General features: G+C 40.0%; 1 protein-coding gene across 5 annotated transcripts in view; it reads left to right on the top strand.

The window, feature by feature from the left end:
* LOC141112209 (mucin-5AC-like) overlaps window positions 1-19,890 on the top strand; it is a 251,901-nt gene that overhangs the window by 143,072 nt on the left and 88,939 nt on the right. For all 5 annotated transcript variants that reach the window (XM_073604809.1, XM_073604807.1, XM_073604808.1 and 2 more), the window contains 6 exons: window positions 2,989-3,038; window positions 8,644-8,735; window positions 10,571-10,722; window positions 11,596-11,734; window positions 13,108-13,218; window positions 15,720-15,899. In XM_073604809.1, coding sequence (XP_073460910.1) covers window positions 2,989-3,038; window positions 8,644-8,735; window positions 10,571-10,722; window positions 11,596-11,734; window positions 13,108-13,218; window positions 15,720-15,899 — 724 coding nt within the window. The remainder of the gene's footprint in view (window positions 1-2,988; window positions 3,039-8,643; window positions 8,736-10,570; window positions 10,723-11,595; window positions 11,735-13,107; window positions 13,219-15,719; window positions 15,900-19,890) is intronic.

Genomic DNA, 19,890 nt, shown 5'->3' with positions numbered 1-19,890 from the left:
GAATTTCAGAAGATGGTCATATTCTTTCTGTGTTATTATTCTATTTCCTTCTATTATATTCTAGCCTATTCTGTTCTTTTATTTTATATTGCATTTTGTTCTGTTTTACTCTATTATATTCTATTCTTTTATTTTCTGTTATATTCTTTTCTATTCTATTATTTTTTTTCTATTCTATTCCTTTATTTTCTATTCTGTTTTATCTCTTTGGAAATCCGAAAACTATTCGAATTTGAAAACTATTTGAAAACTAATTGAAGTCGAAAACTATTAAAATTTAAATAAAACTATTCAAATTTGAAAAGTATTCAAATTTGAAAAGTGTTCGAAAAGTATTCGAAAATGATTCTAATTAGAAAATGTTTTTCGTTATTTTGGAGTCATTTAAATACAGAACTATTGTAAGTCGGAAATTCGGATACATAGAAAATTTGGAACAAAATGAACCATACATGTCTAGTCCTGCCCACTTCTCTTTGGATTGCCAACATTTCCTCTGTTACTGAAACCCTCCCACTGTGAGCTGCAGTGTCTGGGAGGGGGAGCATGTTGAGAAACACAAGTGAAGGAGGATTTGGCTCAGTCAGGGAAGGAAAGAAAGTTTTTGGTTTACTTTAGGAGATTTGTCTCATCAATTCACAAAACTTTGGTATTTGTTTATACTGCCATACAGGAGCCTTTAGTTGTACATTTAGGCTACATTCACATATATGCGGGTGCGGGAGTGCGTTTAAATTGCATGTATTCCTGCACTCCAATGCAGCTGCACACAAAATGTGGTCCTGCACAGAAAATGAAAGAAAAAAATGTCACACCCATGCACTGAAAAATGTGGTATGGTTTCCCGCACACAGAAATCACATGCTGCAGAAGCACCACACGATTTCCGTGTGGACTGGACAGACCTCTACAGTGCTCCACACAACCCTGTTTGAGTGAACTGTGCGTAATGATGTTACCTTTGCACAGGTCAGGGGAGGTCTGCGACCAGTTATATAGCTCTCTATCTACTTAATTATTTTAGAAGTTGCAGGCCCTTCACAGTCTTGTTACCGAGCTACACTGGCTGTGACACTGAAGATGGAGTATGATTTTGCAGCATACTTTATGCACATTGGGGTTGATTTACTAAAGGCAAATCCACTGTGCACTACAAGTGCACTGCAAGTACATTTGGAAGTGCAGTCGCTGTAGATCTGAGTGGGACATGCAAGGAAAATAAAAAAACTGCATTTTTCCCTGCACATGAATGGATGATAGAACTCAGTAGAGCTTCCCCTCATTTCAGATCTTCCCCTCAGATCTACAGCGACTGCACCTCCAAGTGCCAGGGCCGTATTTAATATTGATTGGACCTTAAGCAAAATTTTCTTGCCCCCCACCCACATGCAATTTCACTCTCCATCTGCTCTGAGACATACAATAAATAGCAACTGAATCAGATCAGGCAGCGATTGCGATTGGTTGACAGAGGTGTAATTAATGCTAACTGACTGGCTGCTATAGGTTGCAGCACACATTATGGCTCAGTGATTATTTGCTAGAGGTTACAGCACATGACTTTTGCTTGCTGATTGGTTGCTGGAGATTACTGTACATCAATACTGCTCACTGATTGGTTGCTAGAGGTTACTGGACATCCTTACCATTCACAAATTGGTTGCTAGAGGTTACTGCACATTATTACTGCTCACTGATTGGTTCCTAGAGGTTACTCCCAGTCTGCAGCTATTTACATATTAATGCCACTGCTATTTACAAATCAATTATGTATCAATGCTGCCGATCCACGACAAATTTGCATATTATTGCCATCTCTATTTACATATCAGTGCAGGTTATTTACATGTAAACACAGGGTCTGCAAGTGAGTCATCTGTACACGGCAATAGGGCAGAGCTGGGCAGCATTAGTAACAGAACTTCACACCTAGATATCGGGACACAGCACAGGACTAAAACTTCAAGGGACAAGGGAATTTAAATTGGGGTAGTTGGCAAGTATGAGGCAGCTGCTTTGGGCCCCACAACAATGATGGGCCCAGGGAAGCTGCCCCTTTTGCCCTGCCTTAAAGACGGCCCTGCCAATGCATTCGCAGTGCACAGTGGATTTGCCTTTAGTAATGAAACCCCCATTGTCTTGTTTGCAAAATACCAATACAGTATGTGCATTTTACTGCTATCAAATGAGAAACATATCAGATCTGTTTGCTTTTTATACATTATTGCAGTTTAAGAGCTCTTCCCCATATTGTCTTAATTTTAGACCTGCCAATTTTTTTTGTTTTTTTTTTGGAGAAAAAAGTGTGATTAGAGAACATAACATACATTTTGCATCTACATGGGAAGAACCTAAGGCAATAGATGGCCACATACATAAATCAAGGCAGGAACTTTATTATGCTGAGGTCTATTAAGTAACACATATGATAAAGTACTCTACCTCCATAGAGGGGACATAGTAAAAGGCAGAACATATATAAGTATGTGTTGGCATCAGATAGAACACGTTCAGGATGGGGGAGAGGGAAGAGGTAAGACTGGTACGTTATCTTCAGGTAATTTCAGTCTGCTGGGAAAGTTAGTAAGGTTTGCTTTGATATACAATTCCATATATTGAAACGATTTCATAAGAAGATGGATTTCTGAGCTCAGAAGAGAATGTTCCATGAATGACTTCCAGCTCCTGAAGAAACGTTTGGTAGGCCCAACGTTCTGGATAATGGTATCTAGTTTTTCAATATATAGGAGACTTTTCAGCTTCTTTTTAATTGTGACATTTGAGGGAGTGGAAGATGATATCCAGGCCTTCAGGATAACCCGACGTGTTGTCAGCAAACAAAGAAGTATCCATTGAGGGAGTTTGACAGGAGAGGCCTGACTTTAATGAAGACATGTAGATCTTGTACATTTTGTGACCAATATTTACTTTAGGTTTTAATAATAAATCATATAACTGAAATGTGTATCTGTTTTTTTTTTCCTACAGCACATGTGACAAAGGCCAGCTAAACTGTATGGGTGAAGTAAAAAAACCAGGTAATTCTAAATTACATGCTCCTTGTTTTTTCACAGCAAATGTTGGGCTGCGTTGTCCAATGAAATCTAAATGCAAGGACAGTTACATTGCCTTATTTATTATGGTTTTAGTTCACACCAATGTGCTGTGTTGGTGTGTGCTGAAAAAAAAGTACAGCTTACATTTTTACCATAGTTAAATTAGAGTTAATGCTCTCTAATAAACACTGAGCATGAGCTTTGCAGAGATTTAGGTCAGCATGGTGTATGTTGGATCATATGTTTCTGATTCATATGCCAAAAGAGGCTCCGTCTTCTCAATATAGTCCATCTCTACCACCCACTCAATTAAAGAAGGAGCACGTGCCATGTATTCAGCTTATTTAACTGCTTCCCACCCAACCACTGCATATAAACGGCTGAGTGGGCCTTTCATCCTTCTGAGTGGACATTCCTGAACGTCCTTCAGAAGAAGCAGGCTGCGCGATCCTGATGCGCTCATGTCCCCTGGACATGCCGCATCTCGGATCGGCAGGAGGACTCTGTGATTTGCCTTCCTGATCACATGATGGCTGTGTCCAATCACTGCCATCATGTGATGTAAATACAGCCTGGTGACATCACGCAGCTATGCAATCCTGATGTGCCTGTGTCCCCCAGAGACATGGCAATGCCGCTCAGCAGGAGGACTCTGTGACTGGCCCTCCGGATCACATGACGGACGTGTCCAATCACACAGAGCCTGTCAGTGAGGAGAAGGAGAGCGGATCTGTGCTGCCAGCTGGGGATCAGTGTGTGTGAGCTGTTTTTTACAGCTTTTACACACTGATCACCCAGCAAGTGTCCCCAAACAGTATCCCCAACACAGTGAAAAAACACCTATCACACACCTGCCCCACATCTGTCCCAGTAAACATGTGTCCCACTGAACATTTGCCACATCTGTCCCACTGAACATCTGTCAGTGATCATCTGGCACATCTGTCCATGATCATCTGCCACATCTGTCCGTGATCATGCGCCACATCTGCCCATGATCATCTAGCACACATCTGTCTGTGATCAGCTGCACACATCCGCCTGTGATCATCTGGTGCACATATGTCAGTGATCATCTGCGCACATTTAGCTCACATTTGTCTGTGACCATCTGCCACATCTGTCCGTGATTGTCTGGCACAACTGTCTGTGAACATCTGTCAATGATCATCTGCCACATCTGGTGTACATCTGGCTGTGATCATCTGCCACATCTTTCCCTGATCATCTGGCACATCTGTCTGTGATCATCTGCAACATCTGTCTGTGATCATCTGCCACATCTGTCTGTGATCATCTGCCACATCTGTCCATGATCATCTGGCACATCTGTCTGTGATCATCTGCACACATCTGTCCGTGATCATCTGGTGCACATCTGCCAGTGATCATCTGCGCACATCTGTCCGTGATCACCTGCCACATCTGTCCATGATCATCTGCCACATCTGTCCGTGATCATCTGCCACATCTGTCTGTGAGCATCTGCCGCATCTGACTGTGATCATCTATTCATGATCATATGCCACATCTGTCCATGATCATCTGCCACATCTAATTCCATTGTCCTGGTGCTCCATGGCCTTCAAAAATGTGATAGGTACTCAGGAAATGAAATGTGTAATTTATGCCTTTATAACACCTGACGATGCTACTTGGATGTTGGGCCTCTGTATGTGGCCAGGCTGTGTAAAAGTCTCACACATATGGTATCGCCATACTCAGGAGGAGTAGCAGAATGTACTTTGGGGTGTAATTTTTGCTATGTACATGTGATGTGTTAGAAATAGCTTATAAATTCACAACAAAAATAGGTTTTCATTTTCTTTCCACATTTTCCAAAAACATGTTCAAAAGACTCATTATGCCTCGTAGAATATACACTGGGGTATTTTCTTTCCAAAATTGAGTGATTTTGTGTGCATTTATATTGTCCTTGTGCTCCAGGGCCTTCAGAAGTGTGATAGGTACTCAGGAAGCTAAATGTGTAAATTTTGTTTCTAGAACAACCTGTTAGTGCTCCCTGCATGTTGGGCCTCTGTATGTGGCCAGGCTGGGAAAAAGTCTCACACATGTGGTATTACCTAACTTATATGACAATTTTGTGGGGAAAAAAAATCTTAATTTTCCAAACTATTGTGGGCAAAAAATTGTAACTTAAAAAAACTCACTATGCTTCTTACTAAATGCCTTGGACTGTCATCTTTACAAAAAGGGGCCATTTAGGGGTATTTGCACTGTCCTGACATTTTAGGGCCTCAAGAAATGAGATCAGTACACCAGGATTGATCAATTTTCAATGATACATACAAACCTATTTTCATACACTTATCAGGATTTTCTTTACCAAAGACATGTAGCAGAATACATTCTGGCCTAAATTTATGACAACATTTGATTTTATTGGATTTCCTTAAAAACAAATTAGAAAATAGTGTTTTTTTTTTAAATGTTCTGCTCTTTTTTTCACTTATATCGCAAAAAATAAATAACCCAGTGGTAAATAAATATGACCAAAAGAAAGCTCTATTTGTGTGAACAAAATGGTAACATTTTCATTTGGGTACAGTGTAGCATAACTGAGTAATTGTCATTGAAATTGAGAGAGCATGAAAAGCTGAAAATTGGTCTGGGATGGAAGGGATTGAAAGTGCCCTGTATTGAGGTAGTTAAACTACTGAAAGTTCAATTGGGCATTAAGAGTTTAAGTAAAGCTCCAGTCATACCCTAACTGCTCTTAAATACTCCCTCTTAACACTTAGGTGTCGGGAGCATTTTAAAGAGTAGTTAGTGTTTGACCGAAACTCTACTTTAATTTCTGGGTTAAAATAGAACTGTATTTGCAAAAAGAAAATGCTATCAGGAAGGCTTTTTATTGTGGAAAAGACATACACTGTCTCCTGTAATACATTTTGTTACCTGCCTTCTATCACCTCATAATATAATTTTGGCATAACTTGTTGTCCAAATGAGTTATATCCCATACACATACACAGGGTCCAATCTTCTTGGGCCAGCCATTCAAAAAAGCTAAAGAAGATGAACTCAGAAGACCAAGCAAAGATGTCAGCACCTGTGATTAAGCTCACAGATATCACATCTCTGGAATAGAGGTAAGTTTAGTTCTGCCTTATGTTAAGGGATACGTTCACCTTTAGGAGCATGTTACATGTTACACCCATATGTAGAGTGTAACATGTAACATGCTTCTATACACCCACCTCCCACCGCCAGTGCTCCCCTCTCTTTGATAGCGGGAGGAGGGTCTTCTCCCTGCACCCACTGTCACAATTTGAAAACAGCGTGGCCATTTTGGGCTCCACCTACACAGCTACATCATTCATTCACAGTTTCCTGTGCTGTCAGCAATTGCAGCTGATGGCTTGCAGTTCCAGGTGCAGGTGAGGGCTCTCATAGTTCATTGATTCTTCCTGCCTTTCAATAACTGCTTGCCCGTACGGATCTCTACATTGTTCTCGTGATCTGCTGATCCTGGGTGCAGTGCTTTACAGGCTGCATTGTAATAATAATAAAAGCACAGTTTTTACCTGATGTGCATTTATTATTTTTTTACAAAAGGTGAATTTAGCCTTTAAACACTTAAGGACCGGAAGAATTTGTCCCTTAATAACCAGGCAATTTTTTGCAATATGGCACTGCGTCATTTTAACTGACAATTGCGCGGTCGTGCAACATTTTACCCAAATAAAATTGATGTCTTGTTTTTTCCCACAAATAGAGCTTTCTTTTGGTGGTATTTGATCACCGCTGTGGTTTGTATTGTTTGCACTATAAACAAAAAAAGACTGAAAATTTAAAAAAAAAAAAAAAACAATATTTTTCACTTTTTGCTATAATACATAGCCCCAAATTTAAAAAAAAAAAAATTTTTTCATCAGTTTAGGCAAATATGTATTCTTCATATTTTTGGTAAAAAAAATTGCAATAAGTGTATACTGATGCTACTGGTTTGTGCAAAAGTTATAGCGTCTACAAAATAGGGGATATAGTTATGACATTTTTATTATTATTATTTTTTTACTAGTAATGGCGGTGATCAGCGATTTTTAGTGGGACAGCGACATTGCGGTGGACAGATAGGACATCTTTTTTGGGACCACTGACATTTATACAGCGATTAGAGCTAAAAATAGCCACTGATTACTGTATAAATGTCACTGGCAAGGAAGGGGTTAACACTAGAGGTTCTATCAAGGGGTTAAATGTGTTACCTAGGGAGTGTTTCTAACTGTGGGGGGGATGGGACTGCCTGGAGGAGGAGACCGATCGCTGTTCCTAATCAGTAGGAACAACAGATCTGTCTCTCCTCCCCTGACAGAATGGAGATCTGTCTGTTTACATTGACAGATCTCTGCTCTGTCTCTGTCAGGAGCGATCACCGCCTCCGGCCACGCGCATTGGCTCCGGCGTTGTGCTGCGGGCCCCCTAGAGCTCTTAAAGCAGCTGACGTACCATGACGGTGATTCACCCAGGGGAGCCAACCTGCTGCAGTGCAACTGCGGTGGCTGGTCCTTAAATGGTTAAAGCAGTTGTTAAGCCACTTCCACATCTTCATACCATCCCCTCTGTGTTCTAATCCTGTGTGCCCCTGTGTGAGTGATTTATAAAAAAAAAAAAAGCCCACTATACCTCATTTCACAGCGCTTCTCAGTGATCACATGATCAGCTGGCTTTCTTCTCTCCCCATCTGATAGATGCAGTGGGTGGGGCTGAGATTCCCCCACTGACATCACTCAGGAAAGGAGAAGAGAGAGAGAGAGCCAGCCGATAATGTGATCGCTGAAAAGAGCTGTGAAATGAGGCAGACTTTTTTTCTATAAATCACTCACACAGGGGCACACAGGATTAGAACACAAATGGAATGATATGAAGATGTGAAAGTTATTTGAGCAGCAGGAGTTGAGGGGGCAGGCACTGTCACAAGCTGACAGGCAGAGAGGGGAGGGGGAGAGAGCACAGAGGAGACAGAGAGCAGGCTGCGGATGACAGAGGTACGTACGGATGACTCCAGTAACAGGGCTCAACAGCCCTGATATATCGGAGTCAGGGGAGGGCAGAACCAGGCAGGATCAGCCAGGTATTACAGGTGTTACAGGGAGCCAAATGACACAGCACAAGCACTGTGCTGTAAAAATGCTTTAAAGGAACAGGATCTTTTTTTTTCGGGGGGTTAACAAATGCTTTAAGTGTTATTGAACGGGTGGTGGGAGATCTGCTGTAACTGATATCAAACTAAAAGTCATTCTAATCTTAGGAGTCATGAATTGTGCAGAAGACATTTTTTTAACATAGTTGTTCTCGGTGCAAAATCCCTGCACTATAACTTACCAAAATACATCTCTCAATGCTAAAAACCAATGTAATAATAAAAACTTTACAGAAGTTCTAATACTTTACCACTCTATCCAAAACTGAAAAAGTGTGTACTGGATTTCCACTTTATTGTTATAATGCCTAATTTGTTATGTATTTATTTTAATAAAAACTCTGATAATTTTGATAATGCAATTTGCATGCCAGTTACAAAATAGTTAATCTTATGGATTATTTTTATTTCCTTTTCCAGTGTGCATCCTTCCGCTGAGTTATCTTAATTGCACCAGGGGAAGTAAAGGTGTGGAGTGTCAGAAGAGCTGTGACACACTGGACATGGACTGTGTAAGTAAATATGGCAATGACAGACAAATTACATTCCTGGATTCTTTTTATAAAGAAGATTTTATTATTTGCACCATTGATTAATGTTTTTTGTCAGAAGTATTTATTCCACCTTTCGACTTGCTGATCATAGGTCTTTGGTGTCCATTTGCAACTTGTGATCCTTCCATTTAAAAAACTCATGGCAAAACACAATATTTAGACATAAATATGAAAATGGTCATTCACTTATGCTTGCTTTGTAAATTTGTTTGTATAGCTAAAGCCTATTGCAGACAACTTTTGGCTTTTGCAAATTTAGACAATATGACAGCAATCACACACAATGCTGTTCCATTCAGAAGGTAGAGACTAAAGCCTTGTACACATGGTCAGATTATTGGATGAATTTTAAACAGTTTTTTGTTGGATCCTAGTCGCAAATCGAAAGTGAAGATAGAACTCACAACCAGAAAATTTTCGGACAACAGAATTCAACGTCAGAAGTGACATAATGTGTTGAATTGTTTTGTATGGGTTTTTTCATTTCTAAGCATGCCTAGTCTTGCTCTTCAGATTTTTTTGGGCAGAAAACCATACTAATGAAAGAAAATCGGACGTTGTGGTCACATCAGACAAAAATTTTGGAGCCTTCACATCCAGTTTTTGTCATACGAAAATTCGTAATCGGCAGTCAAAAGCAGCATACTAACGATCAGAAAATCGTCAGATCGTTCATCGGACGAAATTTAACTTTAGACCGTGTGTACGGGCCTTTAAGCCTTGTACACACAGTTCGATTGTTGGCAGGGGATTGTCTGTTGACAGACTGTTATCCTAAAATCTTACCGTTAGTACGCTCCTTTTGACAATTGTTGTCCAATTTTCCGCCAACAAATGTTGGATGACAGGCTAGTAAATTTTCGGTGGACAACGGTTTGACATCAGATTTTCGTATGCTCAGTACACAAATCCGTCACACAAAAGTCAAAAGTACAAACACACATGCTCAGAATAAATTGCTCACCAAACACGAAATTAGCAGAAGGGGCCCAAAGGGTGGCGCTCAAGAACTGAAATTCCTCGTAGTACGTCACTACGTTCGTGTTTGTGGCACGACAATTGTGTACTGTTAGTATGCAAGACAAGATCCTGGCACACGCCCTTTTGACAAAAATCAGACGTTCAGTTGGCTTTAAGCCCAGTTTAGCATGAACTTTCAGTATGTGTGTACTGCTGTCTGCTCAACAGAAACTGGTCTAACGACATCACTTGTGTTGATGCAGGGTACTTTCAGTTTTTTTTTTAATTTCGTTCAATCAACTGGTTGAGCGAAAAAAAAAACATTGCATATAAACCCAGCTTTACCCTCTACTGGTAGGAACAGACTTACAAATTGAAGCTGTCAGTATGAGTTTCTTATGCAGCTCATACCGCAAACAGTGAATCTTCTTAACTGTACTTTATGTGTGCTTATTGATTATTTTTTTCCTGAATAGAGTTTTCCTTTATATAAAGCAAACCAGTGCTAAGAGAAATTTGTATGCTGCCTTTGCTGACCTCTGCTTCTGAAAACGCTTGTAGCCTGGCTGTCATAGAGATACATTTTCCTTTATAAGTAACTAATATGAGCAGGTATGTAGATCAGGAGTTCTGACTTCAGTCTTTCTTCAGTTGTTCCATTCTTGTGCCATTTTAGTGGCACAGAGAGTACTGAAACCAGAAAAGAACGTTAGCAATGGGAGTCCTTATGTTAGTCTGAATCTAAATAGATTATTATTATCATTATTATTATTATATCTTCAGCATATTTATTTTTCTCGATTTAAATAAAATTCTCTTTTGTTCCTCCACAGTACAGCTCCCAGTGCATTTCAGGTTGCGTTTGTCCTAAAGGTTTGGTTTTTGATGGACTAGGAAACTGTATCCCTGAAGAACAATGTTCATGTATCCACAATGAAGCTGCATACAGCCCAGGCACCACCATCTCTGTCGCTTGCAATACTTGGTACAACATTTTAATTTTGTCTATGGAGCATACTGTAATTGCAGCTTTTTCTACTGCCCTGATTAAATGGAATGCTCAATTATTTTTTTGAACAAGTGAGGGTGTGTGGAATGGCAGACTAACATATCCTATCCAAAATTGAATAGTCCTAGAATACAAAAGCTATGTTTCTATAAGAACAACGCATGCGCGAAAAACACAACAGGTAGACAGTATCACTTTATAACAGGAAGTAACTGAGAAAGGACCTTCATGGCAGGATCACCTGATATTATTTTAAGGAAAACTTCAAACTTAGATGCAACATCAGGAATTAGAAAAAAACAACTCTACCCTTGCAGCTGGACCCCCTGCACTGCAGGGGTTAAATGCTCGATATGCGATGGGTTGCCGGAATAAGGCAAAGTACTTACTTTATTTCATATTCCTACAGGCAGTGGGGCTGTCCCAGAGCTAGCCAGTGTGGGGATGGGATAAGAAACCCTGCCTGTTCCTCTACCCTCTGGACATAATGAGCATTTAACCCTAGCTGAGCAGGTGTAGGAGAGAATGGCAAAGCCACTGTCAGGTCAGATTTTTTTCTAATTCCTGTAGTTGGGGTGTACATACTGTATATGTAAAATTACTTTTGGAATTACATTACAATTATTAGGGTTACATATACTTATTAAAAAATAATAATTATAATAAAAAAATCATTAAAAAAAAAATAGCAATCAAATAAGACTTGTCTCAGTAATAAAAAGTCAGCATTGTCCACTACCTTCAGTGAAAAAGTCAACATTTGTATTCATAATATCTAGCAAGGCAAAGTATGACAAAGGTATATCTGGTCAAAAGTTGACGGTACTCTTATCTGCTTCACTTGTTTAGCACCTGCAAGAACAGGAAGTGGCAGTGTACCCATGAACAGTGTCTGGGGAGCTGTTCCGTTTATGGAGATGGCCATCACATATCCTTTGATAACAAACATTTCACCTTTAGTGGAGCCTGTGAATACACATTGGTTCAGGTAAAGATTTTCTGCTTTTTTCTTAATACAGAATGAAAGGGTGTTTGTTATTTCGATAATAATTGTATCTGAACTGCTAACAGTTATTGAATCCTGTTAAAGCATTCCCCTACAACCACCCCAAAGAAACACTGATGCCCTGTACACACAATCGGACATTGATCGGACATTCCGACAACAAAATCCATGGATTTTTTCCAACAGATGTTGGCTCAAACTTGTCTTGCATACACACGGTTGCACAAAGTTGTCGGAAAATCAGATCGCTCTGAACGCGGTGACGTAAAACACGTACATTGGGACTATAAAGGGGCAGTAGCCAATAGCTTTCCTCTCTTAATTTATTCTGAGCATGCGTGGCACTTTGTGCATTGGAATTGTCCACACATGGTCGGAATTTACGCGAACGGATTTTGTTGTCGGAAAATTTTATAGCCTGCTCTCAAACTTTGTGTTCCGATGGAGCCCACACACGGTCGGAATTTCCGAAAACAAGCTCCGATCACACATATTACGTCGGAAAGTCCGACCGTGTGTATAGGGCATAACACTCCATCTTCTGGGGAGCTCTCCTAAGTAAGGGTGACATCACTGGGCTTTCTGCCAGAATCCTGGAAAAGCTGAGGAGCCCAAATCTCCCAAGAAGCTAATCTTACACAGCACTGGAGGATCTTTTCATGAGGTTTGGACTCCTCAGGATCACGAGAGAAGGCCCAGTGATGCTACCCTCACCTACAGGAAGCGCCAATGTAAGATGAGTATTTTTTACATTTTTCTTCAAATTTTTTTGACAATTTAATAAGCTAATTCATAATATCCTTTAAATTTGTGGTGTTATTTAAATTTGAACAAGAATTTATTCTTTTGAAACCTGGAATCTGATTAGTTGCTATGGGTTTACTGCCCTTAAAGTGAACCTTTAAATAACTTTACAAGTTGGACTGATATTGTGTTATATCTGAGCAAGCATCTTAGTCCACGAATTAGATGCTAATCCTAGATAATATCTGAACAAAAATGGCTCTGTCCTGGGTTAAAAAATTGGAAGAAGACATTGTTAGGGGGGAGTATAGTGATCTCTGCAAGAGGTAATACATATCTTTAAATATTACAATTCCACATTGTATACATCGTATACATTGTATACATGTATTCACAACAAAAATATATCTGTTGCTAAGTCTACCTAAAGAATGTGTCTTTATTGAATGAGGTCAATGATGTCCAATTGCAGATTTTTTTTAATTAATAGAATTATATTGACTGCTATTTATATTAGCTTTCAAGAAAATGCTCTTCTTGTAAAGAGTTTAATCATCAATTATGAAGTGACTATTTCAGTAATAATTTTGAAAATCTTTTTCCCCCTTAAGGATCACTGTGGTGAGGAAGGAGGCCAAAGCTCCTTTAGAGTTATCATGCAGAATGTCCAGTGTGGCTATAATGGCACTATATGTACCAAAAGTATCAAGATATTTTTTGGGGTAAGTACTTGGATTGAAAATGCCAGAGTGCTGGGTGTAATCCTTGACTCTGACCTCTCCTTCAGCCCCCATATCCAATCACTGGCTAAATCCTGCCGGCTAAACCTCTGCAACATCTCCAGAATTCGACTCTTCCTGACTAACGACACCACAAAGCAACTTATTCACTCCTTGGTTACTTCTCACCTCGACTACTGCAACTCTCTCCTTAATGGCCTACCCTTACGCAGGCTATCCCCCCTTCAGTCTATTATGAATGCTGCTGCTAGACTAATACACCTCACTTATCCCCCACAGCTATTACCTTTGGTACCACCACCCCTCCCTTTAGAATGTAAGCTCTATGAGCAGGGCCCTCCTGACCCTTCTGTATTGAACTGTACTGCAATTGTGCTGTCCCCACTCTACATTGTAAAGTGCTGCGTTAACTGTTGGCGCTATATAAATCGTGTATAATAATAATAATAATAATGATTTAAAAAATTTAAGTTTTAAAAAGTCATTAAAGTCAGTAAGTGTAACATTGGACGTATTCATAAATAGAACCAATTATACTGTGACCTGGAAATCCAGATATTTACCAAATGAACGAAGATTTAGATGAGCCCAGTCAACAAAGGGCCTTTAAACCTTTCACTGCTAGATTTGTTTTTTGCTTTTGCACGCATGTTTAAAAAATAATTTTAGGCCTTATGATTAGGTAAATCCCCACACATTATATATTTTATGAAAGCAAACACACTAGAGAATAAAATAGTGGTAGATCCAATTTTTATGTCACAATATTAGCGCATTTATGAAACACAACATTTCAGTAAAAAATACACTAAAGTTAATTTTAAGGCAAAAACACAATATATTACTCAATCTTTTAGTAAAATATCAAAGCTGAGATTCTGCCAAGTAAATAGGTACCCAATATGTCAAAGCTTTAAATTGCGTGAGCCCAAGAAACAACAACAAACTTTAGTACTCAATATTTTAAAAGCCCCTATAGGTCATCAATTTGGAGTTAACAATGAATAATGGGTCTAGAATTATTGCTCTCACTCCACTGTGCATGGCAATATGTAGCATGTGTTTCACAATCAACATTTTTGTGCATAGGTGCCCCTAATGTATGCATTTGTGTTCATACAAATGTGTATGTGGAGGTGTAGGTATCTCAAAAACATTTTGCGGGGGTTTTAAGTGCTTGGATGTCATTTTTTACGTGATATTTTTGGTAACAAGTTCTCTTTAATAAGACATCAGGAGTCTTAAAAACCCCTAATGCCTCACCTGACCTACAATAAACCTAATGAAGCACAGACTGTGCCCCATTCGCTTTCCCAACCATACTATATGGGGAAAGTGACACCAGGACACGAAAGTAACATTTTAAACATCACTTTCAGTTTATTAGTAGGCAGGGGAGATGAGCGAATGGATGTTTGCTGATCTTCCTCCCGTCTACCTTGCGGCACCCACCATGCCCGCCTTGGGTCTGCCAATGGGCTTGCAGAGCCTGGGAAGCATGGTGGGGGCACTAACAGGGGTTTGGGAAAGCTGATAGTCAGCTTGTCAGATTTACATACATCCGCCGGGAGTAAACCCCCTGCCGCCACCGACCTTTGCCATATGGCGGTGTCGGTAAAAGGGTTAAAGTACAACTTTACTTTTTCAGTTTAAATCAGTTAAATGAATTCCAGGTGCATCAAAACAAAAGGTGTGAAAAGTCTTATGCCGCGTACACACGATCAGACTTCTCGTCGGAAAAAGATATGATGGCTTTTCCGACGGGATTCCGCTCAAGTTTGCCTTGCAAACACACGGCCACACAAAAGTTTGCTGAAATTACGACCGTCAAGAACGCAGTGACGTACAACACTATGACGAGCCCAGAAAATGAAGTTCAATGCTTCCGAGCATGCGTCAAATTGTTTCCGAGCATGCGTAGGAATTTTGCGCGTCGGAATTGGCACAGACAATCGCATTTTCGGATAGGAACTTTTTCCGACCGAAAAATTGAGAACTTGCTCTCAATCTTTTGCTGGCTGGAATTCGGCCAGCAAAAGTCTGATGGAGCATACACACGGTCGCATTTTCTGACGGAAAGCTCTCATTGGTCTTTTGAGGGCCGAATTCCGATCGTGTGTACGCGGCATAAGAGAAAATCCAATCTCCTGCCAGCATGCTGCAGAGAAAGACCTTTACTCTTTGTGTGGAAGTAGTGGTCTCTCTGCAGACATTTTATACACCCCTTGCTAAGTCAGTTCCATAGATCTGCATTCACTAAACATCATGCTCCCTGCTGATTGGAGAGCTTTAGACTAGTCTAATGGAAAAAAGATGACAAATTGGATTTGCTGTTTTATAATTAAGCTCCTTAGTTTTGCACTCAAATTTTTTGGGGGGATTATAATGTCCAGGCACCTAGATAGCACCATCCTTATTCACTTGCCATTTTCTAAGTGTATTTAATAACTTGTCTGGTGTGTACATTTCGTTGTGTGTGTCAGGGAGAAGAACTTTACTTTGATGAAGAGAAGATCGAGATCGTAAAGAGAGGTGAAGCGAACAGTATTCAGTATGAATTAATTCGTAAAGGAATGTACCTCATTTTAAAAAGTGTTAATGGACTCTTCATCATTTGGGATACCAAGGCCACCGTCCACGTAAAGCTCAGCTCTGACTTTAAGGTACAACTTTTCATCTTACTTTTGTGCTGTACCACCTGTTTGGCAACACAATAAGCTGAGCTTCTAAATTGGGAGCATGGGACCCTCTGTTTAAGAATCACTCCACTCCATAACAAGTGCCCCCCCCCCCCCCCCCAAATGAAACACCTTTATACCAGTTGTCCCAAGGTTAGTTAGAATCCTTGTCAACTTAAGTGAGAAGGCAGAACGGTGAAAAAGGAGTGGAGACAGGTAAGCATTCAAATTGGAGGGAGGAGGTTATTTAAAAGATAACTGTACTAAAATATAGTTATCCTATAACTGTTTGTCAAAGAACAACTAGAACAGAATAGGAGAAGTCTAATGGGCAGATTTCATAATATGCAGATCGTTTAAAGCGGAACTACACTGTGACCGAGCACCACAAACCAATAGACATGTGCACACTGAAATATTTTGTTGCGGAATTTCGTTTTCGACCGAAAAATAAATTTATTTAGTTACTCCCGAAATTCGTTTTTATTTATTTCGTTTTTCGTTAAAAATTGCATTAAGGTCGAATTTGTCATTGAAGGCTCATGGTGTCTGTTGAATGTTCAAAGAAGATTCGACGGAGCAGCTAAACTGTACGACGCCGTATAGTTTACCTGCACCGTCGAATCTTCTTAGAACTTTCAACAGACACCATAAGCCAAAGTACCTGTATACTTAGTTCTAGCTATTTTACTGCTCCTCCTCTTTAGTTACAATCAGCCAATAACATTCATCATCATCATTATTTTTATTTATCTTTTCTCCCCTATGTTGATTCTTTTCTCCCCTACGTCAAATCTTTTCTCCCCTATGTCGAATCTTTTCTCTCTATGTAGAATAATCTTGGACTAATAGAGTTAAGGTTAGGCACATTCGACCACACGTTTGATGGACGCAGATTGTTATTGTCATCATCATGTCGAATCTCCTATTTATACTGGCAACGAAAACGAAAATAAAGCATTTGTTTATGTCGGATCTTTCGTTTTTCGGATTCTGCACTTTCGTTATCGTTTGTTAAAACGATAACGAAAATACCTGAAATTCGGACGAAAATGCATTCGGACGAAAACGAATGCACATGTCTACAAACCAAAAGCGCTATTCAATTTATTTTTACTATTCAGCACAATTTTCCCCATCCATCCATGTCTCCATGCTTTATTTTGTTGAGAAATTACTTTCAAAAACATCCCCCTAATATCCCTGTGGCCATCTTTAGTAAGGACAGATGATTCATGTAGTCCTTCCTGGAATCCATCCACACTTAGCTCAGGCATAGAGGCAGGAGTGTGTTTAGCTGAGTAAACCCCTCCTGCCCTCCTGAAGACTCCTGGGATGTATGCCATCATTTGCAGAGGAATGAAAACCAAGGAATGTGAAAAACAGTTTCAAACAAGTAAATATTATATATTTTCTTATCTATTTAATAATGCTAGCAGCATAAGGATTCCAAATAGTCAATATTGATTGAGAAAGTGAAGTTCCACTTTAAGGCCCCTTTCACACGATCGGACCGTTCAGGTCCGCCTGTCAGTTATGACGGCGGACCTGAGCGGGCGCTCCATGCTAGTCTATGAAGCGACGGATGTCAGCGATGACATGTCCGCTGACATCCGACCCGGTCCGATCCGCTAAAAGCAGACGGATGCCTCTACGTTCAGATCCGTAGCTGGTGGATCGGATTGGGTGAGATCTGATGAAAACGGACATGCTGTCCGTTTTCGTCCGATCTCTCCATAGAAACCAGGGGCGCTCGACAAGCCCCTCCCCGCCCAGTGAGCAGAGAGGGACCTGTCATCCACTGACTCAGCGGAGATCAAAGGAGAGATCTCCCGCTGAGCCGGCGGACCGAGGCGGACTACGTGGAAGCGGATCCGCCTCGTGAGAATGAGGCCTAAGTTTCTATCCTAGAGAATGCTTCTCATTCCCAGTGGCACTCATAACAACTGCCCAGGTAGCATTACAGAAGTGAAGGTTCCTGTGCCATCTTCTCACCAGGCAGCTGGATTTATTGAGACCATCTTTACACTAGGATGAGAGATTCAATAAAACTTGAGGGCCTTTGCAGGTTTCTGCTTTTTTGCCAGTTTTCTCCGTTTTTTTTTGCCTCTCCCAGTGGACAGCTAGATATGCCTCGGCAACAACAATCTCTTCAGTCCCTTCACAGCTAATTAATATACATTTATGTTTTGTGCATTTAGTAACACATGTAGCTTGTTTGAAACCGTTTACTGAGTCAGATACAGTACCTTGAAAAAATATTCATACCCCTTGAAATTTTCCACATTTTGTCATGTTACAACCAAAAACCTAAATGTATTTTATTAGGAGGTATTCATGGTGCGATTCCCTTTGACATCTGTGCAGAAACCCGTACAAATGGTTCTGAAATCATCCCCGAAATCGGGACTGACTTTTGGGAATGAAATCGTGCAAGTTCAGCTGAACTCGCTTAATTTCATTCCTGCACTCAGTGAGAACCCAGTCTTACTGTGATACCCCAAAATCTAAAATCTAGTGGAACCAATTGTAAATAGAGTCCACCTGTGTGTGATTTAATCTCCGTTCTGTGAAGCCCTCAGAGGTTTGTTAGAGAACCTTAGTAGGGATGGTCCCGATGTTTGAATTGAACAAAAGTTTGACTCAAACATCGGGTGTTCGTTTGTTCGAGGATTGAACCAAACATTTGGGGCGTTCGCGGCAAATTCGAGCGCCGCGGAGCTCTATAATGCACTGCAAGATCACAGTACAAAGCATGACTTGCATGCTTTGGCCAATCACAGCGCAATCTTCTTTGGCCAATCATGGCTCAGGGGGCTAAGTCCATGCCCCACGCTATATAAGGCTGCTTACATGGCGGCCGTATGTAGTGTGATAACGTGGAGATTGAGAGAACTTGCGCCAGATTAGGCAGTTAAGTTAGTGGCATTCAGGCAGTTTTATATATATATATATATATATATATATATATATATATATATATACAGTTTGGGCAGTGTATTTATATATATATATATATATATATATATATATATATATATATATATATATATATATATATATATACAGTATAAATATATATATACAGTTCGGGCAGTGTATATATATATATATATATATATATATAAATACACAGTGCACGCAGTGTAATATATATATATATCATGAAGCGGAAGGCTTTCTCCCAGGGGCCATCCGATATTTGTCCATTTCTGAAATCACCCTATAGGGACCATACCACCTGTCTAGGTACAGGATTTTTTGTGGTGTAGCCATTAAGGCATCTTGGCTTTGTTGCTCTAGTACCTTCCATTTTGGCTACCGGTCCTGGATTATCCCTTATGGCATTGTCTCGCCCCTGTTTGGGAACTATTTGGTTATTATCCTTGATCTACGTATGTTAGCAGATTTGGCTGTTTCCAATTATCTGTATACAGACCACTGGAATTAGCCCCCCCTGGACTATACCTTTGAATACCCATGCTATCTGGATACTTATGTACGAGGCTTATTCCCCTGCAAGACAGTGAGATCCTTTTTCTTCCTTGCTATCTATGAAACCTTGAATGTGTCCTGAAGGAGCCTAACGGTGATACGTGTTGACGTAGGGCTCACTGTATACTTTGTATCATTATATATGATTTTTAACTTTTGATGGCTCTATTCATGTTATGTATTTTTTCAATAAACATTGTTATTTTTCCATACCTCGCTATTGTTTCTTAAGCCTTTAAAGTCCAACCTAGGGATACTTAGCAAGTATCCCTTTTCTTTTTTGCTCCCCTCTAATTTACAGATGTGGCTATGTGAGTGCTCTCTTTCTTACTTAATAAAATTGTATATTCTGTCTGCCATAATTTTCGTCAAAATGTTTAAGTCATTATTATTGAGGGCGATAATTAGCAGTACAGCTAGGGTCCTTGCCTGGATTAGGGATCACTGTGATAAAAGCAGAGGTGAATGCCTTATCAAGTTG

This window comes from Aquarana catesbeiana, linkage group LG11, assembly GCF_042186555.1.
Source record: "Aquarana catesbeiana isolate 2022-GZ linkage group LG11, ASM4218655v1, whole genome shotgun sequence".
NCBI lineage: Eukaryota > Metazoa > Chordata > Amphibia > Anura > Ranidae > Aquarana > Aquarana catesbeiana.
Note: the sequence above shows the minus strand (reverse complement) of the source record. Positions and strands in the feature narration are given on the sequence as shown.